Source organism: Cnephaeus nilssonii (assembly GCF_951640355.1).
Source record: "Cnephaeus nilssonii genome assembly, chromosome: 7".
NCBI classification, from domain to species: domain Eukaryota; kingdom Metazoa; phylum Chordata; class Mammalia; order Chiroptera; family Vespertilionidae; genus Cnephaeus; species Cnephaeus nilssonii.
In genome coordinates, this window is record NC_137078.1 from 87,591,146 (window position 1) to 87,618,355 (window position 27,210).

The 27,210-nt window shown below is 42.7% G+C and overlaps 1 protein-coding gene across 3 annotated transcripts; it reads right to left on the reverse strand.

Moving 5' to 3' along the window:
• Window positions 1–12,523: 12,523 nt before the first annotated feature.
• Window positions 12,524–24,392, reverse strand: PDIK1L (PDLIM1 interacting kinase 1 like). Of its 3 annotated transcripts, none has more exons than XM_079777641.1 (3): window positions 24,122–24,392; window positions 21,164–21,465; window positions 12,524–16,194 (listed from the first exon to the last, which is right to left on the reverse strand). In XM_079777641.1, exons 2-3 carry the CDS (start codon window positions 21,446–21,448, stop codon window positions 15,454–15,456), a joined length of 1,026 nt encoding a protein of 341 aa, XP_079633767.1. In that variant the 5' UTR covers window positions 21,449–21,465; window positions 24,122–24,392; the 3' UTR covers window positions 12,524–15,453. The 3 variants fall into 3 exon arrangements, with proteins under 3 accessions (XP_079633767.1, XP_079633765.1, XP_079633766.1); XM_079777639.1 differs by lacking the exon at window positions 24,122–24,392 and adding an exon at window positions 23,665–24,105; XM_079777640.1 differs by lacking the exon at window positions 24,122–24,392 and adding an exon at window positions 22,925–24,105.
• Between the last annotated feature and the right edge of the window lie 2,818 nt (window positions 24,393–27,210).

A 27,210-nucleotide genomic window follows, 5' to 3' on the forward strand; every position in this document is an offset into this window, starting at 1 on the left:
CTGAGTCTACAGAGTGCAGAGAGTGAAAACCAGCCTTGATGAGTGGAGTCTCTGCGTCGAGTCATGCCTGAAGCAAAACTATACATGCTCCTCACAGATGGATAAATATAGTTCCTTTTGGCTTAACCCTGATGGGTTGATGTTTCAGTCACTTACACCAAAATACACCAGGAGGAAACACACCATTCTCTCCCAAACTAGGGTCACCTTCACCACAGTGCCTGCAGCACCAGGCACGTGCAGCCTAGATTTGCTCACCATTCAAACCCATCTCCACACTGATCTCTCAGGTATTCTGACCAGATACCTTTAGGTTTGTTGTCAAGCTGACCTGGAAGAGCAGTAGATGTTCCCATAAGGAGTCAGGAGACCAAGGTTCTGGTCCTGAACTTGCTAGGAGCTCATTCTTGGACTGGAGCAAGTCACTGATTAGACCGGTGGTTCCCAAATGCCATTCCAGGTAGCCTAGACATAAAATTTACCTGCGGGCTTTTTAACAAGACAGATGGCAGGACTCCACTTCGGAGAACCTTATTTAGCAAATCTTGGGTGGAATCAAGGAGGAAAGAAGATAACACTGGATCATACTGATTTCATTCATATAAGGGCCCTTACTAGAGATTCTAGAGTTAATGTGTCACCTCTTGCAGCCAAAGTAACTCTACTAGTTTGCTCCTTCGGTTGACTAAAACTAGTATTCAATGTGATCTGTATATTGTCAATGAGGTTGACATGCCAGCATTCCTTGGTTAGTCTGTCTAATGCCTAAGAATATGGGAATGTTGGAGAAGATTTATCACATGAAATTGCCTATACTCCCTAATCCCACCAAGTACATTCCCCAAGAGGGCTCAGAGGGTAGTTCTTCACCTGGGTGTTGAGATACACATTAGTGAAAGCAGCATCAGTATCTTTGAACGTTTTTCTGGTGGATGTCCTCCATAGCAGGGGGATAGTGGGAGAGGCATCTCTGAGATGGGCTATCTGTATCACTGGAGATGATGGAGTCTTTTAGAAACATCGATGAGAGAGAAACATTGATCAGCTGCCTCCTGCACACCCCCTAGTGGGGATGTGCCCGCAACCAACGTACATGCCCTTGACCGGAATCAAACCTGGGACCTTTCAGTCCGCAGGCCGACGCTCTATCCACTGAGCCAAACCGGTTTCAGCGATGATGGAGTCTTAGAGGAGTAGAGGCCAAGTGGCAAAGCTGAACTGCCAGAGTCAAGGCGGGGGAATGAAGTGACAATCAGAGTGTTTTGACTTCCAGGGATCTTTGATCAGAGTGTCTCTAAGAATGAAACAGATTAGCAACTATTTTATTGAGACATATCACCAGAAAACCTCCATGTCCTATGGTCAGACGCCTATCTTGAATTATGGTCACAGGGGAGCATCTCAGGCTTTTGGGCTAATTTCCAGATCTAAGCCAGTTCACAGACCTGAAGTCTGGATGGAACAGGAGGCCAGATCCCTTAGGGGAGAACCTTGCAGCACTGCCATAACCATATACAGTAAATCTTCCTCCAAGGAGGGGAGAAGGGAAAGTCCGGACATTTTAGGAATGACTAGACATTGAGTTGGAATTGAGGCTAATATCTGGGAACCAAAGATTCAACAAGTCCAAAACTAAACTAATGATCTATCTCCCGTCCCTCCAAAACTCCTGGACCATTGCTTTCCTCATTTCAGTTGATCCTTCATCTCAGCATCCTTCCAATTGCTCAGGTCAAAACCTTGGAGTAATCTTGGATGCATCTCCTTCTTTCACATTCCACATCTAATCCATTAGCAACATCTTTTGGCTCTAGCTTCAGAATACATAAGATTTAGATGACTTCTACTCACTCCACGCCTACCACCCTGGTCCCAACCATCATCATCTCTTGCCTGGATTGCATCCCCAGCCCCCGGGAACAATTCAGCCTCCCAGTAACTTTTCTTCTGAGATCCCATTCAGATATCCCAAGGTCTTCTGAAGTGGGGTAGGGGCATCTGAGCAGCTCCTTCAACACATCTCTTCCTACTTTATTTGAAATTTATTTATTTTTATTTCTTGAAAACTGTATTCCCTTGTTCTCATTATGTAGAGAGTATTATCAGCAATCATAATGATAATAATAATACTAGCTAATGTGTCACATGCTATGTTCAACATTTTACATAGACTCTCTGCTTTATTCCTATAGGGTAGGTACTATTCTTGCTCCTACTTTACAAGTGGGGAAGTTGAGGCCCGAAGAAGGTAAGCAACATGCCTGAGTTCTCACACGCTTGTAAATGGTGAAGCTGGGATTCAAACCCAGGCAACTGAACCCCTTGTGCTCTTCACCTCACGCCCTGAGCAGGGCTTTCAGGATTCTTCGCAATGCCCTGTTCATCAACATGCGGAATTCCCTCCACATGGATCTCTGTCCTTGCCAACCTCTAAACATTTCATGACTTGCTGTGTTTCTTTTTCTTTCCCCATACTGTTTCTTTTCCCTGGAGTTCTCTTCCTTCCTCCTCAATTTCCTGCGTGTTCCATGGGCTTTATTCATGTTTTCATATATCACTCTTATTGCTTTTTTACTCTATTTGAAACTTAGACACCCTTTTTTACTTCCCTCCATCAAAATTTATTCTACAAACAAGTACTAAGCACCCACTTAATACTTCGTAATCTTTAAGTGCCTTCAGGAGAGAAATGAGAATACATCTTTGTGCCATAGAGGGCCACGACCCCGAGTTGTCTGTTCCCCTTGGCCTCATGAGGTTCCAGCTTTAGTCAAAGGGGTCACCCTTGCTAGCCCTCCTGATCTCAAAGAGATTGGTCATCAGGAGATTCGAGCCTAGGACAAATCTTGTTTAGTGATACTGTGAGATCTGAGGTCAACCACGTACTCTTTAGAGACTGCCCTAACAAGACTGTGGGATTAGGTGAACTCGGCACTTGGAGGCACAGGCCACAGTGATAATTTTGTTCCCCAAATTACCTCACCCCCTCCCTATCATGACCACAGGGAGCAAGTCTGTGGAACTGAGGGGAGGTAGAGACTCCGTTTGGGAAGTGCCTTACCCAAGGGCCATGCCAGTCGGATTGTGTTTGGGCAAGGTGTTCCAGGTCCATCCACCAGAGGGCAGGCTTTATCCTTCCAGAAGCCTTCCTGATCGCTTTTCTCTGCGGGCTCTTTCCTCAGCGCTAGTAGCCCAGGGTCCACAACTTAGCTCTGTGGTTCCACCTGGTGACCACTCCGATGGTTCTTTACTTTGACCCTTGGTGCTTGGTAAGAGCAGTCCATCCTTTCATTTATTTGGCGGGGCTGACCAGCAGCCCCTGGGCGACGGATGAACAGATTGTTTTAACATACATTTTTGTGAAAGAGAGGGCTCAGGCATTACTTGGCTATTGTTGCCAAGTAGTTTTGTTTGTCTGCCTTCTTTGGCTTTTATTGTCATAACAGCTTGAACTAAAATTAACCTTTAGAAACAATCAGCAGGGTAAGCATTCTTGAGAAAGTATATGATTTTACAAAGTCGGGTCTAAAAGACGAAACATAGAGCTTCTAGCAAAACACCCTGGGGGGCTCGGACTTGATTGGAAAAGTCAAGGTAGGGGCTGCCGCCTTCGGCAAGGTCCCCTCGGAGGCCCCGGCCTTTCGGAGAATCCCCCTTACAGACATTCCAACCAAGTCCCGCGCTTCCCCACAAATTTATATATTTTTTCTTGTTAGTTTACAAAATATCTTCCCATACACTATTTCTCACTTGGTTTGCAAAGCAACTTGGAAAGATAATTATGGCCACTTTTTAGAAGAGGTAACTGAGGCTCACAGAGGTGAAGTGGCTCCACCAAAATCCCACGGTAAGTTCCGCTGCTGCTGCTATCACTGACATCTGTTAAGTCTTGCCATGGGCCAAGGGTGATGTTAAGGGTTAATTTATTTAATTTCACAGTAATTAAGACAGTGACATATTTATATAGGGAAAGACATCGGTGACTGGAACATATAGAGCATATTCATTGCAAGGTTCAAATCTCCCACGTCCTCACTGAAGTTTTGTTTGCTTATTTGATCTATCAGTTACTAGGAGAGGGGTGTTAAAATATCCCACGATGGCATGGCAGATTTGTCCATTTCTCTCTGGCATTTTGAGGCTGTGTTTTTAGATGCGTACCAATTTGACATGTTCTCTCTCTGGTGAATTGACCTTATCATTGTATAGTGACCCTCTTTATCTCTAATGATGTTTTTTGCTTTAACACAGCTATTTCATCCTCCACCCCTCGCAGTGGCTCTTTTTCCAAACTTTGTCCACCTGTGTTCTTATGTTTTAGATTGGTCTTTGTGAACAAAACAGCACTGGATTTTATTCAATCTGAGAACCTTTAGTTTTGAACTGGAGAACTTAGCTCATTCATTGAGATCAATACATTTTTATTTATTTCTGTCATCTTACAATGTGCTTTATGTTTGCTGTACTTTCCTGCCCCCGCCCCCCTTTAAAAACATTTAAAAATATTTTTTATTGATTTCAGAGAAGAAGGGGAGAGGGAGAGATAAAAACATCAATGAAGATCGATTGGTTGTCTCTTGCACGCCCCCTACTGGGGTCTGAGCCTGAAATCGAAATCCAGGCATGTGCCCTGACTGGGAATGGAGTTGTGGCCTCCTGGTTCACAGGTCAATACTCAACCACTGAACCACACAGGCCTGGCATTTTAAACATTTTAAAAATTTATTTCTCTCCTCAACCCCTTATTCATGTGGAAGTTATAAGCTCTGTCTTCTAATGGTTACCTCAGCAATTCTAACCTAATGATTAGTTTGTCTACTGAGTTTTCAATTTCAATTAGCATATCTTTTCATTTTCAGAAATTGTATTTGGTTCCTTTTTCAAACTTACTAGTTCCCACGTAGTATCACGCTTCTCTTCATTTCTTTAAACATATTAAACAAGGTTATTTTATATTGTACGTCTGGTAATTTCTGTATCTTTGGAGGTCTGCTCGATTCTTCTTGTTCTCCCTCACGGTGCCTTATTACGTTATCTGTTCGGGTATTTTTAACATGTTAAGCACCAAGCCTGTTTTGTCTTCCTTTTCGTTTAGCCCGCGATATCTGATGTCACCGATATGCTGGCTGCACCAGTGACTGACCGATCCGGACGGGAAGTATAGTGTCAGTCACTGGTGACTGACATGACGCTTAACGTGTTAAAAATATGTTTTTATTGATTTGAGAGAGAGAGAGAGAGAGAGTAAGAGAGAGAGAGAGAGAGAGAGAGAGAGAAACATCATTGATCAGCTGTCTCCTACATGCCTCCCACTGGGGACTGAGCCCAAAACCCAGGCATGGGCCATGACTGGGAATTGAACCATGACCTCCTGGTTCATAGGTTAACACTCAACCACTGAGCCATACTGGACAGGCAGAATCGTTGAATTTTAGAGGTGGAAGGATTCTTGGAAATTATACTTAGTGCTGACAGTAATTAATTATACGAAAATCAAAGACATCAGTCTATTGAACCCTCTTCTTCCTATGTCCTTGAAAGAAATCCTGAAGTCAGAAGTTTCTCCTCTAAGGACTGGGTCTAAGATAAAAGATAGGCGCACATAAACATGTAATTTAACCCCAGAGAATTGTTTTTCTCCGCAGCCCTTTGTAGCCCACAGGTACTGACATTCCTTTGGGAAGAACCAGAAGGGGCTCTGGTTTCGAGCCACAAGCGACCGACACCCCCACTTCTTCTAACGCCACTTCTTCAAAATAGACGCGCCCAGGCCGAAAACCGACTTCTGCGCATGGGCCACGAAGTTTCAATCGCACTGTACGTGCGCGCCCGCATGTGGTATTTTGTGGAAGAGCCACGCTCAAGGGGCCAAAGAGCCGCATGTGGCTCGCGAGCCGCGGTTTGCCGACCACTGGACTAGAAGAACCAAGTGTTTCCCCCATCCACCGGTACTAACGTGAATAGGGGGCTTGAGGGCCCACCAGATCTCGTACAGCTTTGGGAAGCCCTGTCTGCTAGACTGGAAGCCACAGGGCCGAGTCAAACCTCTGGAGCAGCCTGGTCAGTTCGTGAGCCAGCTGGAGAAGGCCCAGAGCCGCTGCAAACACACGTAGCTGTGTTCTGACATGTAGACCTAGACAAGAATGGGCACTTTCCAGTAGACAGCCAGTCAACTCCAGCTTTCCTTGGGCTAATCTGTGATTTAGCTTCTGAATCCCTTTGGTGTTCATTCTTTACTTTTCAACATCTGCTCCATTTATCCTGCACCCAAAGTTTTCATGCAATGGTTCCTTATCTATACTAGTAAAAGGGTAATATGCTAATTAGACCGGATAGATCAAACATCTTCTGGTCATCCAGTCCTCCTTCAGGACAAAGCCACGGTGGCGGGAGCCGAGGCAGAGGCGGTCAGGGACTGTCAGGCCGGCAGGGGAGGGCAGGTAGGGGACATCAGGCAGCCAGGCAGAGGGATTGGGGCGATCAGGCAGGCAGGCAGGTGAGCGGTTAGGAACCAGCAGTCCCGGATTGTGAGAGGGATGTCCAACTGCCGGTTTAGGCCCGATCCTGGGATTGGGCCTAAATCAGCAGTGGGACATCCCCCGAGGGGTCCCGGGTTGGAGAGGGTGCAGGCTGGCCTGAGGGACGCTGCCCCTGCACAATTTTGTGCACTGGGCCTCTAGTGCAACTATAATAGTGGGTCTTAAAATGGTGGAAATAGTGGTTCAAAGGTCTTTTGAACCTTTTCAAGACTCTGAGAAAAGCCCTAGCCGGTTTGGCTCAGTGGATAGAAGGTCTATCTGCATACTGAGGGTCCCAGGTTTGATTCCAACCAAGGGCATATGCCCGGGTTGCAGGCTCAAGCCCCAGTAGGGGGTGTGCAGGAGGCAGCCAATTAATGATTCTCTCTCATCATTGATGTTTCTCTCCCTCTCCTTCCCTCTCTGAAATCAATAAAAATATATTTAAAAAAAAAGAATCTGAGAAAAGTTGTGAACTGTCTCCATGGAAAAATGCATAGGCATGTAAAATGTTGCTTATAATAATTCTAGTCTGTCCACTAATAATCCTGAATTACTTTGTTGAATTCTGGCTTAAGGAGCCTTGCCCCGGAGTAAAATACCTGGTAGTGATATAACACATTGCCTCTTATTTCTGTTTCTCAGAGACACAGCTGAGTTCTAACATGAGGTAGGAGTCTGAGGGTGAAGATAGGTCTTTGAGTTTGGGGTGGGGTGCTGGTTGGTAGAAGGTAAGCAAATCTAAAAGACACTACACTATGACCTTTTCTACCTATTCCACAGTCTGACCAACGCTGTTTTGATTCCCGTTTTCACCTTAGAATCACTAATACTGAAAAATATTAATGTGAGGGCCCTACCTACTGAAATTCTCATTTAATTATTATGAGATGGGCCCAGGGCATCTTAAATTTAAATGCCTTTATTGAAGCATAATCAATGTAAAGTAAAATGCATAAATTTAAGTGTATAGTTTGGTGAATTCTGACATAGTATGAAACCCACAAACATACTTATCATCCCCCAAAGTTTCCTCATGCTCCACATTAGTCCATCCTCCTACCTCCTACCCCCCTCCATTCCTAGGCAACCACTGATTTGGTTACTGTCATATTAATTACAGAATTTTATGTTAATGTAACCAAACAGTATGTACTTTTGGGGGAGGGGGGCTGGTTTCTTTTACAGTATTATTAAAGGTGCATTTATTAATAGTTTGCACCTTTTTATTGCCAAATAGTTATAAGGGAGTTTATGCAAACGTCACAGACTGGGGAACACTCCCCATAAGACTGACCTTATTCTAGACATCAGAGGCCACTTCCTAGATTCCCAGGGTCTCCCTCTCTTGGGAGGAGCTAGCTACCCATTCAGGAGTTCCCATGACATGACCACTCTCAGGTTCAATAATTTGCTTCAACAACACATTGAACACAGGGAAGTGCTACAACGAAGGTCCTTGAATGTCATTTCATTATAACATTGATGGGCGGGGCGGGGGCGGGAGCCACAATACATGACTGGGGACCACTGTCTGCATGGAGTTTGCATAATCTCCCCACGTCTGAGTTTTTCCTGGGGATTCCAAAGCTTTGCCTGTGAGGTGCGTGGGCGTGTCTACATCGTCCCTGTCTGAGTGAGTGTGTGTGAGTGCACGCTGTGATGGAAGGACATCCAGTCCAGGGTGGGTCCCACCTTGTGCCCTGAGCTGCCTGGAGAGGCTCTGGTCACCTGTGACCTTAAACTGGAATAAGTGGGTTGGAAAAGAATGACCTTACTTGTTTTATCCATCTTTCATATATATATATATATATATATATATAAAATTTATTTCAATGTTTAATATTTGAAGTGTTTTGGGTCATTAACCAGAAATGTGCCACAGGAACTTAACTCTTGTTTATACCAATTAGCCTGCGATAAAATTGGTTTTGTTACACATAGTTTCCCTTATAGTCACAATATCCAAGAACCTTCAACAATACTGTTTTTACGATTACAGTTTTATTATAGCAAAAGAATACAAATGAGAACCAGATCTTCTAGAATTGTAAGCAGAGGGAGAGACACATAGGACATAGTCTGGGAGAGTTCCAACTGAAAAGCTTCTGTCATCCTCAAAGACCAATGAACCCTTCTGAGTTGAGGTGTGAACCAGGGACATCTTGGTCCATGGGATGATGCTCAACCACTGAGCCACACCAGCTGGGTTCATCTTCTTCTTCTTTTCTTTCCTTTTAAACAACAATTTTCTGTTCTACTCATTTATGCATTCACCGGTTGCCTATTATATGTGCCCTGACCAGGGATCGAACCCACAACCTTGGCACATTGGGACAACATTCCAACCAACTGAGCTACTCGGCCAGGGTTCATCTTCATTTTTTTTCTGGGTGTAAAATTCTAGATTAATTATTTTTTCTCTAAGTATTTAAAAGATGTTGTTCCTGGCAAGAGAACTAAGATGGCAGTATAAGTAAACACCTGTACTCACTGCCTCCCACAACCACATCAAAATTACAACTAAAATACAGAACAAACATCATTCAGAACCACTTGAAATCTGGCTGAATGGAAGACATTCTGAATTATTATCAATCATGTTTTCAGAAAATAGGAAAAGAAAAGAAAACTGGGCTAAAAAGATGGTTAGTTAAGACCTATAACTGTGTAGGGCTACAGGGCAGAGAGCCAGGCAGGACATTATAATAATAGAGGCCCGGTGCACGACACTCGTGCATTGGGGAGTGGGGTCCCTCAGCCCTGCCTGTGCCCTTTCACAGTCCCAGAGCCAGCCCTCAGGGGATGTCGCGGGGAGCGGGCCTAAGCTGCAGCAGTCGGACATCCTTAGCACTGCCACGGAGGCAGGCCGCTGGGCTCGCTATCCGTCAGCCCAGCTTGTGGCTGAGCGGTGCTCCTTCTGTGGGAGCACACTGACCACCAGGGGGCAGCTCCTGCGTTGAGCCTCTGCCCCATGGTGGTCAATGTGCGTCACAGCGACCTGCTGTTCGGTCGATTTGCATATTACCCTTTTATTATATAGGAAAGATATTTTTCAAATAATTGTGGAAAAATAGAAGCTAATTTAACTGAAAAACAAGCAGACCTACTACCTAGCAGGAGTGTAAATTACCAGTAAAGGCAGCTCAGAGTCATTCCCTGAGTCTTCCAAAGAGAATGAGAAGCAATCATTAAAGTGCATTGTCTTATTTCATCTTCACAGTGCTGAGTCAGATATTATCGCTCTTTTAAAATATATTTTCTATTGATTTCAGAGAGGAAGGGAGAGGGAAAGAGATAAAAACATCAATGATGAGAGAGAATCAGTGACTGGCTGCCTCCTGCATACCCCTACCGGGGATCAAGCCTGCAACCTGTGCACGTGCCCTGGCTGGAATCAAATCCAGGACCTCTTGGTCCATAGAACAACACTCAATCCACTGAACCACCACAACCAGGCCTTATTTCTCTTTTATACATGTGGGAACTATGAATTTGAGAGGTTAGGAAACTCATGAAAGTCACACAGCTAATAGCAGAAAGGTAGTATCTGATTTCAAAGTCTGTGTCCTTTCCCTCTGCCTCTGAAACAACTGTCTAGGTAGTCTTCAGCTCCAATGTACATACATGTGTGTTTTTTTAAATAAAATTTTACTGAAGTATACATACCTACAGGAAAATATATAAATTGTAAGTGCAGCTTGATGAATTTTTACAATATAATTATACCTGTCTAACCAGCCCCCAGATCAAGAAACAAAACAAGCCTGGCAGGTGTGGCTCAGTGGTAGAGTGTTGACCTATGAACCACAAGGTCATGGTTCAATTCCCAGTCAGGTCACATGCCTGGTTTGCGGGCTGGATCCCCAGTGTGGGGCGTGCAGGAGGCAGCCGGTCAATAATTCCCTCTTTCATCATTAATGTTTCTCTCTCTCTCTCTCTCTCTCTCTCTCTCTCTCTCTCTCTCTCTCTCTCTCTCTCTCTCTCTCCTTCTCCCTTCCTCTCTGAAATCAATCAATATATATACATATACTAAAAAAAGAAGCTGCAAAACATACTCTCTGGTGTATTTAAGATCTTGCTCCTCAGCATATGTCCAGTTTGGCTCAAATAAACTCATAAAAATTTTCTACAGGTTTGACATTTCTCACATTGACATATATATTATCTCTGACTCTTACAAAAGCCCTAAAATGTAAATATCTCCACACAGATAGGGGAACTAAGGCTCAGAATCAAGTGACTTGTCCAATACCACACATGAATTATGTAGGTGTCTGCAAAAGCTAGTATTCAATATGAGATTTGCTACACCAAAACATGTGCTTTTGCTACTAAGCATGATGCCTTTGGCAATAGCAAGTTGCCTAACTTCTGTTCAGGACAAGCAAAGCTTGAAATACTAGGGCTGAACAGGAAATGAAATTGTGAAGTCAAACAAAAGCCCAGGCATCTTTTAAAACCCCCCCACACGCGAGAAAAAAAACAACACACACCCTTCTAACCAATGAAAAATCATTGCAAAAGGGAAAGTACTACCTTTAAAAGACGCACTTTGCCCTCGAGGTGTGGCCAGTAGGCTTCCTTGAGTAGGAGCTATTATCTAACCACAAACCAACTGTCTATCATTACACTGCACTTTAGCAGACACCTATGATTGGCCAACGGAGAGCAGCATTTGAATTTAAAGAAAAGATCCAAGTAACTACAGGTTATTACTCCAGTGAGAAAGATAAAGCTTTGTTGTTAGAGGAAACTCCAACTGGGGTCAGAGATTAGGCACTCAAGCCCTGTAGTAGGGTAAAAAAAAAACCTATTACCTCGCTAACTGGTGTTATTACTAAAAAATTCTTCATCAAACCAGCCCTTATTTTAAGTAAAACCTATTGAAGAGATATGTAAAACCTTATGAATTCATTTTGTAAACTGCAAAGGATTACAAAAAGGTTAGTAATACAAATATTTATAGTTTAAGAGTCAATTTAACACATTAATCTTTAAATAGAAAGTAAAATTTGCTTGTCTATACCAGGAAAGAGTGGCAGTCAGCAGCAGCCACAATTCCTGATGCCTTCTTTCCTAGTCATCACTAATCACATGTAAAGTTAATGTTCCTGTCTCCCATTTCCCTCTGCTGTTCCACTGGACCACCAAGTGCACTGTGTATCCTAAATACTTTGCTTATTCTGGAGAAGATATACATAACAAAACCTATAAAGGAAAGAAAAAAGTGGACCAGATGACTTTATGGAAAAGAAACCATGGTCTCAAGTTATAGACAGAAAAACTGCATTTTCTTTCCTTCATTCTGAGTCTGGAATGCATCATCAGCTTAATAAAATAGAAAGATAAATGAAAATTTTTTCAGCCCCACCAAGTGGATCAGCTGGTATCTGAGCATCAGGTTTCATCCCCAGTCAGGAAGTATACAGAAGGCAACCGATTGATCTCTCTTTCTCCCTTTCTCTCTCTAAGCATGTCCTTGGGTGAAGATTAAAAAATATATAGCCCTAGCTGGTTTGGCTCAGTGATAGAGCGTCGGCCTGAGGACTGAAGGGTCCTGGGTTCAATTCCGGTCAAGGGCACATGCCCGGGTTGCAGGCTTGATCTTCAGTAGGGGGCATGCAGGAGGCAACCAATCAATGATTCTCTCTCATCATTGATGTTTCTATCTCTTTCTCCCTTTCCCTTTTTCTCTGAAATCAATAAAAATATTAAAAAATATATATATACATATATATATACAAGTTCCTCTGACAAATTCCGCAAAATAGGAAGCACTAAAATTTTAGATAAGTTAAAATGCTGAAAAGAACTTTATAATTCAATCATATTTCCCTCAGCAATAGCTTCTATTATAGAAAGTTTAATCAATAGATAAGGCTGAAAATGACATCATTTTAAATTTTATACCCTGTATTACATTCATTAAATAAAGTACTATGGAACTACTCAGAGAGCCACTAAACCAGTAATGTAGAATATTCAGGGTTGTTTTTTGTTGAAACTCACTTTATTAAAAAAAAAAGTCATGAACAATAAATTACAATCATTTCCCCCCCTTTTATAAATTCTTCATAAAATATATTTGACAATTTTAAAAGAAAATTTCAAAAGTTGCTTTCATTTTTGAAGTGCTGATGACTTATTTTTTGACCATTTTGTCATGCTGGTGAATTATTTTGTAGCTGCTACAATAGTTTGATAAACATTTTACAGTTAAAAACAACAACAAAGAGGAAAAAACAGACCAGCAGAAAAACTATTCAGTGTGCTATTTATCTGACACTTAACACTTACTTCATCATAATGACAAAGTATCCCTTAGCACCAAAAAATCTACAGGAACCCCATCTTTCTAAGTGACGACTAGTGCAAAATAACATTCTAGGAACTAACTGTACAACTCCATATTTTAACTGGTCACAGCTGCCTACAAGCTTATTTTAAATATTTGGTCTTTTTTAATTAAGACAAATTTCATAAAACACTATAAAATCATGGCAAGAGACTCTATGAAGAATAATTGTTTATTGAGTACCTATTATGGGCAAGGCACTGTGCACAAATTCTTTCTTTCATTTTTCCTATAGCAAATATCCAAGAATTTTCAAGTATTGCTAATCTCTTGTATTTCTTACTCCAGGCTGGAAAAGACCTATGGCTATACACCATTTTAAAATTGTCATTTTATCAACTGATCTTTAGTGCTGAGCACACAGTAGGTACTTAATAAATACCTCCTGATTGAAAGAACAAATAATGACAAAGAATTTACTGTCATTTTCCTTGGTATCTAAGGCTATTTTAGGATACAAAGACTTGAGAAAATTCCAGAAGAGACTTCCTGACCACCTCACACCCTTACCACCAGTGAAAGAAAAGAATTTTACCTCACAGGTTAAATCTTTCAAAATAAATTATAATCATTAACTTTTAAATGAAGCAGGACCAAAAACTGTGTACTTAGGAAAGAATGGCTCCAAGCACATAGATATTTGAAGAGCTTACCATCACCTGAATCATCATGAATCTGTTATGTTATTGACAGACATTACAATGATGCTCTTTACTTCCAGTAACTCAATCCCCTTGGCCAGATCTGTGTTATACTAATTTGGTGATCTAGAGGGTCAGTTATCATGAGGTGCCAATATATTGTTCCACCTCTTACTATCTTGAAAGTAATGTTAAAATGACTTTTTTGTCTTCATTTTAAAATACTTTATTTCAATAAAACCTTTTAGTCCAAGTTTTAAACTTCCGGATAAAGTAACACATAGTTCAGAAAGTTTATATACTCTAATTTTTTGTGCTTTTTTACCTTTTATAGTCCCCTGAACAAATTTTAAGTAAGAAAAATGTTTTGATAGCAATATTCCAAAAGTTGTGGAAGTTCAAAAGGAACATCTGAAGAGACTACGCAAACTATCAATTATTTCAATATTCTAACTTTTAAAAATACTTTTGACCAAAGGTTCTAGTGCTTTATAAAGATCAACCTAGATACGGTCTTAAGGTCTCTAACCTTAAAGGCTAATGTTCTGTTTTAGGAAAACGTTCTTTCCTAAGATATTAACTATCTGCTTTTACAGAAAAACTGGAGACAACCATGTACAGTTAAAATCAAATTGACTTCAAGAGGAATAATGATCTACTGGTTTTTGACATAGACCATACCAATGATTGTATAAAATCTATAACTTTTCTACTTGAAAGATATAGTTGATGTCACAATATATTATCCATTTGCCAAACTATATAGGTATCATCTCCGTTAGAAAAAGGTGATCAACATTTAATACAACTATATCACTATCATTACTGTGTCAAATTAGAAAAGAAAACAGTATTAGTACAAAAATGAAAGGAATTCCAGTGATGAAACAAGAGACGATTCAGGTTAGGTAATGTGAGGATAGAGCTCATTTGGGTTCTTCAATTTTATGCTGAGGCTTAGACAAATTCTTGAAATAAAAAAGTAATGTATCAAGTACTATAGTACATATATATAGCAATGATTTCAGAAATAGAAGAATCCTGTGTTCAGATTGCAGATGCTCAAGTGCAAACATGTCCCAACGCAGTGGTTTAATTGATGAATTTAATGCTTGGTTACCTAAAGAAGGTATGACTGAATCATCAATATCCTTGCCAACCTGCTACCACACAACTGCATTGGCTAGTTCTACTCCTGCAGCTATAGGGCACTGGAGAGCTCAAACATATTCGGCAGCTTTGATCATTTAGTTTCATTTATGTTTAATCAGATTATTGTAGGCCCTCCAAAGTGATGCCTTTAAAAAAACTGTATAATTATAAAAATAAAGAACTTAGTATGATTTCATTAGAGGGAGGGATAGGGTAGGAAGATGAAGGAAGATTATTTTATTTTTCATCACTGATTTCACCAGCAAATCTCAAAAACCCAAACCTACATCAAATAATTTAAACAGAAGTGGCATTTTCTTCATATGGAATGCAAAATGCACACATTCACATACTTACATATACATAAATATATACATATATGCTTCCTTTACAAAGCTTCAAAGGTTGCATTACCAGCACGCAAACCTCTTCTTCCATGGAAATTGCTAATACTGACAAGGAATGTCTAAAATACTTAGAGACATATTTCCAGAAAACTGGATTCTCTTTTCTTCTTGGCTCTTAAGAGAATTTTCCTGCCAAACTTCTACCAATGATCTTTAAAAAAAAAAATTTACACCTACATTGGTAATACATTTAAAACATACTAACAAAGTGGCCAGCTCAGACTTAAGAAAAATGAGGAAAAGAAATCCCACAATTAATTTTAAACCCTTAGAAGGTGAGGTTCAGCTTTTTATATTCTTTTTCAGCCACATTATGTTGCATTACTGTGAAAACAGAAGCAGCATATCATCCAAGATATTTGTAAATAATGTATGTGTCACGTTTCCCAGCTGCTATCTTTAAATGCAATTTGTACTAATCTGAGTTCTAGTTCAAAAGCATCTGGACGATCCTGAGGGTTTGCAGCCAGCATTTCCTTAATCAGTTGTTTCATTCGCCCATTCATAGACTTTTTCTTCACAGGAATAAGAAGTTCCATTTTGGGATTTTCCAGAAGCGCCTCCCCAACAGGCACAATCTCAGTTCCTTGTTTCACGTAACTCCCCAAGAGTTCCTTCTTTGTCTCTGTGTCTATGAATGTGATCCTTTCCAGCATCGCCCAGATGATAATCCCCAGAGCAAAGATGTCAGCTTTTGCTGTGTAATGTCCCTCCCATACTTCAGGAGCCATGTAGAAATCTGTTCCACAGGCTGTGGAAAGGAAACACTTGTTTACACTGACAGGTTCTTCTGGGTTCTGCCCAGAGGCTGAACACACTTTACTTAGACCAAAATCAGCCACTTTCAGTGTGGGTTCCAAGTCACTGGTATCCAACCTGCTTTGAGAAATCAAGATGTTATCAGGTTTAAGATCTCGATGGATGATCTGGTTTTTATGTAAGAAAGCCAGGGCACTGCTCAGCTGAAGCATGAAGCTGGTGTTAGTTTTACGATTGGGTTTCCTGGACAACAGATACTCATTCATATCTCCTCCATCACAAAAATCCATTACAAACCACAAGTAATAGGCGCTTCTGGGATCAAAGGCAATTTCTCCTTTTAATGAAGTCTCTACGAGCTATAAGAAGGAAAAGAAAACAGTTTATAATCATCTGCATAGTTTATATAATTCAGCTATAAAAAAAAAAAGTAGCCGCTTAAGTTAGTCTCCAATTATATGTGGATATTCTGTAAATATTTTATTTGGTCAGTGTTTTCATATGTGCATGTTATTTTAAACTTCAGTACTTGAAACTGTCACTTTGTCCCTAATGAGTACACACCAAATCTCCAAGTCAAGAGCTAAAAACTTATTTAAAAATAGCTTTATTTTGAAAAGTGTCCAACTGCATGTGTCAATGGAGTTGAACTCTACCTACTTAGCTAATAGCTTCATGAAAAGATTGATGTTTAGCAGTTAGATCCTGGGAGATTGCCAGCTGGCATATAAACATCAATTAGGAAATTATATTAAATGAAACTGCCTGAAATATTCTTCTTCCTCATTGCACACAGGCTATCAACATCATCTAAAAAATCAAGAAAAAAAAGGATCAAGGAACAACTAGTTATTACAGAAATAAAGTGCTCCTGTAGTCACTGATGAAAAAAGACACATTACTCTATACACTTCTACAACCAGAATGCAAATATGTTGGCTCTCTGTATCACTGATGGCTTCTAAAAATCCAATTTATAAAAGTTATATTTGCATTTTGATATAAAAATTCAAATCAGAGTTTGTATATTTCTTTGATACAGCTGAAAATCTGGAATAAATTAGTTTTATTTGTTATTACCTAATTATAAATCTCCTATTATCTGAAATTCAAGAGTATTAATTACTTTACTGAACATGAACTACCATTCTAAAATACAGGTATATAGCCCTGGCTGGCATGGCTCAGTGGTTGAGCATCGACCTATGAACCATGAGTTCCTGGGTTCGATTCCCGGTCAGGGCACATGGCCCGGGTTGTGGGCTGGATCCCCAGTGTCGGGTGTGCAGAAGGCAGCCAATCCATGATACTCTCCTCTCTCATTATTGATGTTTCTATCTCCTTCTCCCTCTCCCTTCCTCTCTGAAATTAATAAAAAAATATTTAAAAAATAAATAAAATATAGGCATATAGTGCTTTGAAAACATATGTCCTATAGTGTCCTCTTTAGAACCATGGGTTTAAAAGAAGCTCAGTAGGGAAGCCAAAGCGTTGCTGAAGAGTGAGTGAACTGCTAACTTTACTTTCAAATCTATGGGTACTTCCTCTTGTCACTTTGGCGGGCAGAAGCAAAGAACAATTCTCTGTGCCATTTCCCCCTAGGGCAAACAACAGTAATTGCAAAGATCTGCGAATGTCCTTTTTGCCTGCATTTTCTTTGTTGCAAGTGTTTGCCAATGAAGACAGAAAATGAAAGACTATATCATAGTTATTTACCAGGTGCATTGTTACTAAATATGCTGAGAGTAAAGACTAGTACCATCACTCTTACTTCACTCTCTTTTTCTGCCTTTACTCTCAAAAGCAAACGTCCTAAATAGTTTAAGCAATGCGAAGTCCCAGCATTCAAAGAATGGTTTAGAGTAAGGCTAGAGAGTAAATACATATTTTAGGCTTACAAGCCACATAAGCTCTCTCTGTTCCATGTTCTTTATCCTTTCATTTTTTTAAAATTCTTAAAAAATGTAAAAACTATTTTTAGCATTTAGGCCATACAAAAACTGGTCTAGGCCAGTGGTCGGCAAACTCATTAGTCAACAGAGCCAAATATCAACAGTACAACGATTGAAATTTCTTTTGAGAGCCAAGTTTTTTAAACTTAAACTTCTTCTAACGCCACTTCTTCAAAATAGACTCTCCCAGGCCGTGGTATTTTGTGGAAGAGCCACACTCAAGGGGCCAAAGAGCCGCATGTGGCTCGCGAGCCGCAGTTTGCTGACCACGGGTCTAGGCTAAAGTTTGAGGTCCTCTGATTGAGAGCTACAGCAATACAGAGCCCAATTTGCTTATTTTCATGTGTAGAAGATGTTAGTCACTGGCTCTCTTGCCTAAAATCCTTCAATAGCTTTCCTGTTCTCTTAGGATATAGTCTAGGCTCTTTAACAAGGGCTAAGGGCTCCTGTGTGCTCTGACCTCTGCTGTGCTTTCTAGCCTCATCTAAAATAACTCATCCTAGCCCAGTCGGGTGTGACTCAGTGGTTGAGCGTTGACCCAGGAACCAAGATTCCTGGTCAGGCTGGGTTGTGGGCTAGATTCCCAATGTAGGGCTTGCAGGAGGCAGCCGATCAATGATTCTCTCTCATCATTGATGTCTCTATCTCTCTCTTTCTCTCCCTTCCTCTCTGAAATCAACAGAAATATATTATAAAAAACTCATTCTATACACTGAAGTCTTACTATCTTCTTTCAATTCTTAGAACATGTCATACTTTTTGCTTCAATAGATTTGTATGCATAGTTCTTTCTGCCTCGGAAGTTTTCTTATTCACCTGGCTAATTCCACTTCACCCTACAAGTTTAGTTAAAGCAGTTAGCAATTACTGAACCCCAGGATGTCAGTTTCCCTATTATATGTTCCTATGCCATCCTGTACTTCTCACTCATGACACTTATCACAAGTATCAGAGTGGCCACTAAGTTCCTATGCATGAGATTGTGTCCTCTGTTAATTACTTGTTTTACTTTTTCTTCTAGGTGAGGTGTTTAGATATCAGGAACTGATTTCTTTCTTCTTTTTTTTTTTAATCCTCACCTGAAGTTATTTCTTTCATTGATCTTTAGAGAAAGAGTGGTAGGGGGAGGGAGGGAGAGAAAGAGAGAGGAACATCGATGGGAGAGACACCCACACTCGCTCCAACCAACCAGGGCTGGGTATCAAACCTGCAACTGAGGTATGTGACCTTGACTGGGAATCAAACCTGCAACCCTTCAGTCCTCTGGTGGATGCTCTAACCACTGAGCAACTGGCCAGGGCAGGAACTGATTTAATGATTCCAACAGACAACAAAGAAGCTATCTGGAAAAACATGGAGAAAATAAGATTTGTATAGAGAATTGAGAAGACTATGCATAGGAACTTTGTGGCCACTTTCTAGATTTAATTGTCTTTACCAGATATAAATATTGGTTGTCTTTACTAGATATAAATTTAGATAAACTAAATGTGTTGATGAATATCTGGTTAAGTAAACAAATCTATAGAAAAGACAATTTTAATAGGTCTACCTAGCACTGAGCACTCCTATATGTTAAATATTGTATCTGCATCACTTCTAATTTTGACAACTTCCATGGAAGGTAGAAATTACTATTCCTATTTTACATACAAGAGGTAGATGCTGGGAAAAGTTAGATTATTTATTCAAGGTCATACACCTAGCAAAAAGGGCCACAAGTAAAACACAAGTCTATCAAGCTTTAAAAGAGCAAAGAGATTACTAAACAAAAAGGTGTTTTAGATTAAAAAAAAAAATCATCACTGCCCTGGCCAGTGTGGCTCAGTTGGTTGGAGCATTGTCCCGTACACCAAAAGGTAGTGAGTTCGATTCCCGGTCAGGGCACATACTCAGGTTTTGAGTTCGATCCCTATCACCATGTTTCTCTCTCACATTGATGTCTCTTTCTCCCTCCTTTCCTCTCTCTAAGATCAATTTTTAAAAAAAATCACTGAATCAAGTTTGGAAGTACTTATATCTTAAAACCTTGAAAGACCAGCTAATACCTAGTTACTATAAAGCTTGCTTGATCTGGACTTAAGGATACCATCAGCACTGTCTTGTGTTTAAATGTCTTGGTCTCCAAAATTCAATGGAAGGTTATATACACTTTTAAGAGCAAATTCGGTGGTAAGAATGTTTCTGATATTTTCTATGAGTGTAACTTACAAAATAAGCACCTTTAGAAAAGTAAACAATAAATCAAATAGAGGCAAAATAGTTGTGTTTTATGTTCAGTCTAGAAAACTTCAGGGCATAGCATGGTAAACTGCATATTAGATTCTCAAGATTGACATTTGTTCACCATACAGTAGAACTAATTACACATACATGTATTGTTTTCCAATCTGTAAGCCTTTGTTGTTTTAAAAACAGACTTTAGCCTAATGGTAAATTCTGAATTCAGACAAACTCATGGAAAATTGTTTCCTTTTCCAAGAATGACGGGACTTAAGAATTTTTGTTCTGGCCTTTAACTAGCTATGTCTTAAGAATCTTTTCTCTTTAGTGAGTATAGAGTTACTAGAGATTTTGGTCAATGGCAGAAGCCAACCTAAAAAAAATTAACCTTTTCTGTTTTCCTGTTAATGCTTTTCCCAAGTCTACAAAAGAGTAACATGGAGGCAAAAGAATAATTTGGAGGTTAAGAGAGCACAATTTTTAGGTTCCAATTCTGCTAATTGCTAGCTATGTGACTTTGCATGTAATCTAAACCTCAGTTTCTTCATTTGTATGTAGATAATAATAGTACTTTTCTCATAGTATTGTTCTGAACAACTGCCTTTAAAGCACTTAGCACACAGCATGGAACTAAGTAGGAACCCAAATCAGTTAGCTTTAGCACTGTTAATAACATTCAGGTGCTAAGTCACATACTTCATGAAAATTAAGTGGAATTGAGTAGTTAAAAAACTACATAATCGTCTAAAACAGCAAAGGCTTATGTTCAAAGCAGTGTCCTATGGTGCTGCTGTTGATTGTGGAGATTTTCTTTTTCTTTTGACTTCAGTTTAAAAAAATTGATTTCAAATAAGTAAACTTTCTAGGGTCTAGTCTTGATCACTTCTCTAGCTCCTATGTTGCCCCATTCCTATGCAGACTGGCAAATATCATGGCATAACAGGTGGCTTATATTATTTTTAGGTATTTGCATCACGGTCTAAATAACACCATATTTTAAAGCAAACATCTATTCCATCTTTGGCAGACCCCTATCCACGCCTAACTATATGAACACCTGCATTTAAAAGCAGTTCGTCTGATTCTTTCATCCTCTTTTTGCTTACCCATGCTACATTCAAATCGTTTCCACTTCCCGTCTGACCACACATACCTGTAAATAAAGGGAAGAATTAGAGCCGTGGGACATCTTCTGCACCATCCCATCTTTTTGTAGAATGCATTCCTCCAAGTGAATCACATTTGGATGTTGGCTCTTGATACTGCTTAGGGCCCAGAACTCACGCAGGGCTAGTTCAACATTCTCAGGAGCATGGCATCGGATTTTCTTCACTGCCACGCGTGCAGAGGTCTTTCTGATGACTGCTTCATACACAACACCGTAACTACCTCGGCCTACCTCCCGTATTAGATCGTACTTTGGCTGGCTACTCACCATCTTCAAGGTCAAGGCTTCTGGAAAAATCAACAAAATGCTTTATTGAAATTAAGCATGCCTACTGGCTTGTACTGCTTCTTATGTACGATTTAGCTATCATTTCTCTCACTGTTTGCAATGCTTGAAAGATATTTGCTATACCTTGGGCAAATCTAAACATTTTAATAATAACAGTAAAACAGCTAACATTAATGTAGTACTTACCATCTATCAGGAACTGTTTCAAGCAATTTTTAATACAGGTTGGGGCAAAAGTAGGTTTACAGTTGTGACTACGCAAAAGTTTATTCTTTTTTTAAAAAATATATAATTTTATTGATTTCAGAGAGGAAGGGAGAGGAAGAGATAGAAACATCAATGATGAGAATCATTGATCGGCTGCCTCCTGCAAGTCCCCTACTGGGGATCTAGCCCACAACCAGGACGGAACCCAGGACCCTTCAGTCCAAAAGCTGACGCTCTATCCACTGAGCCAAACAGGCCAGGGCAAAAGTTTATCCTTGTACTATTATTTATTAATTATTGTATTATTTTCCAAATGAACAACTGTAAGCCTACTTTTGCCCCACTCTGTATTCTGGATATCAACCCTTTGAAAGATATTTGTATTAATCCACTTAACCTTTTGCACACGCTTGCTTTTTTCTCGATTCCTTTATTCTAATGCTAACTGTGTCGAGTCACACTCGACATCCGAGTGCAAAAGGTTAATCCTCATAATAATGCTATGAAGTAGATACTACTATTGTCATTTTAAGGTGAGAAAACTAAAGCATGGAGAGTTTAAGCAACATGCCCAAAGTTGGCTAGTGACTGGTGGACCTAAAATTTGAAACCAGGCCACCTGGCTCTGACATCCGTAATTTTAACCACTACACTATAGTGCCTCTTACAAAACTGCTTCAATAGTCACTTAAAAAATAACCCAAAAAATTCAGCATTCTTACTTACTGATCACGAAAAAACAAATTCTAGCTTTTCTTTAAAGCTGACACACACACACACACAAAAGGTCATAAAACAGCAGAAACCCCTCATAGTTAGAAATACAAACACCTGGCTTATGCGTAGGGACTGAAAGTGAACCGGATCACATTTAGAAATGAAAATGTGTCGTTAAGTCAAAATGTATATGTTCCTATTTTAATTTTATGTTACTTCCTTATTTCTTGCCAACTAAATGAAAATAAAGTCTGTGGAGGAAAAAACGTTCCTTGAGAAATAAAGGAAGCTACTTAGAATATGATTACCTTTCTGTCGTTGAACAACAGTTGTTTAGATCTAGGTCATTTTTTGCCAACAAAAACTGTCCTACATATCAAGGGGCTCCCTTTGTTTGTGGGAACAAAAAGCTACTGATCCTTGAGCCTGGAAGATTGGGAACGGCTACTGTAAGTCCATTGGGATGATTTAATAAAGAAAACGAAAGCTTCCGAGATTGCTTCTCAGCCCCACGCCCTCTGATTGGACACCCACCCTGCAAATTCCTGGTGCATGTCCCAGCGTCCGAGTCCCTGGCCCGAGCCCGCTGCCCGAACCACGCAGGAGACTTTCTTCCCTGCTCTCCACGGGCCGGGCCGCCAGGTATCGCCCCTCTCCAAGTGCTGGATCTCAGAAACCGTCCCGCACACCCAGACGAAGGGCACCTCCGGGGCGGGGAGGGCGGGTGTCTATGAAATCCGTGCGACCCGATCAAAACACCGCAAGGCGATGCAGCCGGTGCCCACCTCCGTGCCTGAGGCGGGCATCCCGGGCCCGGCCGCCCGCGGTGCTAACTCCGCGCCCGGACGCGGGCCGGCCGGGCCGTACACCTGCTGGTGCCCGGGAAGGGCCGGTCCCGGGCAGAGGGGCCGCCAGACGCGGCCGCGGCGGGCCCAGCTCATTGGCCAAGGAGCAGGCCCACCCCCTCCTCAGCCGCGTCCAGACCCAACCCGGAGGGAATGCTCCCGCGGCCCTGCACCCGCGGGGGCCAGTCCGGCGGCTGCCCCAAGCCCTGGGGGCTGGCGGCGGAGGCCGGGGGGCCCGGGGAAGAGGCCGCGGGCAGAAGAGGAGGCCGGTGGCCTGAGGGGCGCGGACCGGAGGCCTGAGGGGCGCGAGGCCCTCCCCAGGAGGACTCCGCTGACAGGGCCGTGACAGGCCCCCTGGAGAGGCGGGCACCTGCGGGGCCCTCGGCTCTGTGGCAGGGCCTCTCCGCCGGGCTGACGAGCCGGATTTACCTCAGGGTAGCCGCCGCCGCTTCTCCCTCTCACGGGCTCTGCAGGCCGCCATTATCGGGCAGCTCGCGCCTCCGCCGCCGCGGCCTCCCGTCAGAGGCCGGCGCGCGCCCCCGTGCTGCGCGGACTCACACCCCGACGCCTCGGGCCCCGCCCCCTCCGGCTTTCCGTAGCGCGAGCCGGACGCCGCGCTGTCCCCATTGGGCGCGCGCTCCCCGCTCCCCCGGCTTCCAGGAGTCGGGAGTCGGGAAGGTGTGCGCGCCCCGGCACGCACCACTGCTGTCCCTCCACGCAGGGGAGGTCGGGCCCGGGAGCGAGGAGGCCACCCCACGCTTGGGACTCGGCCGCAGCGGGCGAGCACGGCCCGGGCCCCGGGCTGGTCCTCAGCAGCAGGTCTGGGCGCGGGGTGCACGCGCTCGGCGCGGCCACCCCTCTCCCTTTCGCCCCCCGGCCGACCTACCCGGCTGCGGGCAGGCGTGCGAGAGTCGTCGGGGCAGGACGCCTGGTGCATCTTCCTGGGCGCGGGCCTGGGGTGCGTGCGGGAAGCGGAGCGCCTTGGCGGGCCCGCGGGGAGGCGCGGCCCGAGCTGGGAGGCCTGGCGTCGGCCCCGCCGGGAGGGAGGCTGCCCCTTTTGTCAGAGTCTCCGAGCCATGTTCGCGGGCGGTGCCGTTGCCGAGGCGGCCGCGGCGCCGGGCTGGGTGCGATCATCGGGGAAGACGCCGTCCCCTGCCCCGCCGGCGCGGTGGTATCTCCCTTAAAGAAGCCAGCGCCTCATTGTTCGTGGGCCGCGGCCGCCGGGAGTCGGGGGCGCCCAGCCCGGCGCGTGGAGGAAGGGACAGTGGCGCCCGCGCCTGGCCGCTGTCGCCCGCGCACGTCCTGCTTGACGGCCGCACCCGCGGGCGCGCGGCGAGAGGCGGCGGTCGGAGCCGGTGGGGCCGGGGTTGGCAGAGAACACGGCGGCGCTCTCGGCCGACGGGCAGCCCGGTCGTTGGGCCAGCCGACCGCCGGCAGCCTGCTCTCGGCGCGCATTCGCCCGGCCAGCCCGGGGCTGTCAGTTACTCCGGGACCAGAACCCATCCGTCACTCAGTTAGTGACACAGATGAGTGAGCATCCGCCAGAAACGTCCATGCCTTCCTCACCTATTATGCACCTCCTGTTTGTCCATCAGGCGGTTGTTCCTCCTCCCATTGCTGTATGAGGCTCGATGTGCAAAGAATCCGTCGCCGCCTTCAAGGATCAGTCAATTACCCATTTTATTTTCTGTCCTCCATCTATTGACCTCTCTGGAACTGACTTTAGAGAAGGTCTAAATTATCTCACCTAATCCTAACCAAACCCCACAGGCTTTATTATTAACCCTGTTTTTACAAAAACGAAACAGACCTCTGACTTATTTGATTTGAAGGTGTCTGTTTCTTGGGGGGGAGGGTGCCTGCTTTGAATACTCACACCCCTAGTGTAACTCCCCCAATCCGACCCCCCCAAAAACTGATCTGTAATCTGTACCAGGCTTTTGTCCTGAGCGCCATGTACCAGTCTTCACCTTTCTACTGGGACTACTGGGGTCAGCCAGTAGTAGAGGGAAAATACGGAAGGCTCTGTATGGATAATTGATCAGAATCAGGGGATGGGTATCTCTAGGCCAGAGGAGGCTCTTTTGTTTGTCTCGGTCATTAAATATAGGAGCCCCTTCTTTCAATTTGGCTGCAGAACAGACGTGAAGTCCACCCCCCTCAATCCCCAAAGCACGGCTGAGTCTCGTCTGTGAGGTGGATTCAGGACTTGTGGAGCTTGAAACTTAAACAATTTAGGGTGTCCTCTTTAGGAAAAAGACTACAAATTGGCCCTGTAAACACATTGCTGGGGCCTTGGAAAGGGGTTCGTTTTTTATAAATATATATTTTTTATTGATTTCAGAGAGAGAGAGAGAGAAACATCAATGATGAGAGAGAATCATTGATCAGCTGCCCCCTGCACACCTCCTACCTGGGCATGTGCCCTGATGGGGAATCAAACTGTGACCTGGTTTATTTATAGGTCGATGTTCAGCCACTGAGCTACATCAGCTGGGCAAGAAAAGTTATTTTTATTCCAACTAATAAACACAGAAGAGATTAGAGCATTAGAAAAGTATGATTCTGCAAACCCTAATGAAATACTGCATCTAGGCGAAGATCATGTAATGATGCTAAAACATTTGGGTGAAAAGTTGTTGGGTAACTTTGAAATGGAGAGCTTACGCTGACACAGCCTGAACCCACTAACCTGTCTTAAAATCACTAAGTACTATTCATGAAATAGTCTTGCAGGGGGAAAAAAAAAAAAGAATCTAAGCCTAATTAAGTCAAGATCCAATTACTTGGCTAGGTTACCAAAAATATGAGGGACAGGATATCACCACAATCAGCCAAACTCAAAATGTGGGACATTCAACAGGACAAGTGACCTGGTTTCTGCAACAAATTCATGGCAGTAAAATAAAAAGGGAAGGTAGAATATTAAAGCATAAAAGTCAACCCTTTCCAAAGGCAAAAACATTTGGATCCTGATTCAAGTGAGCCAATTGCTAAAATGCATCTTTATACAATCCGTGCATTTTTTATATGAACTGGTAAATTAAGGACTTTCAATTTTTCTTCGTTAGGTGTGATAATAACGCCGTGCTTATAGAAATGAAACCCCTTTTTTTTAAAAAAAAAATAGAACTGCACACAGATGTATAATGGATAAAATAAAAATGTGATCTGGGATATGCTTTAAAAATACCCCACAGGGAACATAGCAAACCAAAAGAGGAGGAAGATTGGTAGAATGTCAGTAGTTGTTGGAACCTGGTGCTGGTAACATGGGGTTATACTATTAAACTTTTGTGTACCTTTGAGTTTTTTCACAAAAAGTTAGAAAACCGTCCTCAAAAAATGAACGTGTTGACTAGGAACTTGGATGTAGCATTCCAGCCCCCTGCTGGCAGGTTCTATTAGCACAGCTACTGCCCCAGTGGCTCTGGATTCCCAGACCTGTCTAGAAGAGAAACATTACCAGTATTTATAAATCTTACAAGAACCCTACAAAATGGGTAGTATTAGCATACCATTTTACAGCTGAGGGAACAGACTCAGAGGGATTCAGTAATTTATTGCATTTATTTTAAGAAATAGGTTTTTATTGATTTCAGAGAGGAAGGAAGAGGGAGAGAGAGAGAGAGAAGCATCAATAATGAGAGAATCATTGATCGACTACCTCCTGCACACTTCCTCCTGGGGATTGAGCCCGAAACCCTGGCATGTGCCCTGACCAGGAATTGAACCTTGACCTCCTGGTTCATAGGTCGATGCTCAATCACTGAGCCACACCAGCAGGATGGCTGGGCAGGACTCAATAATTTCAGTTCCTAATAAGTCAGTGGAGCCAAGATTCCATGTTCTAAATTCCAAGATTGGTGCTTCTGGATCTTTCTTTTTCTACCTGAGGAAAGGGTCACATGGGAAAAGGCAAGTGGAGATGCCCCTAATAAGAATGGATCTACAAGAAGCATGTCACCTATGAAC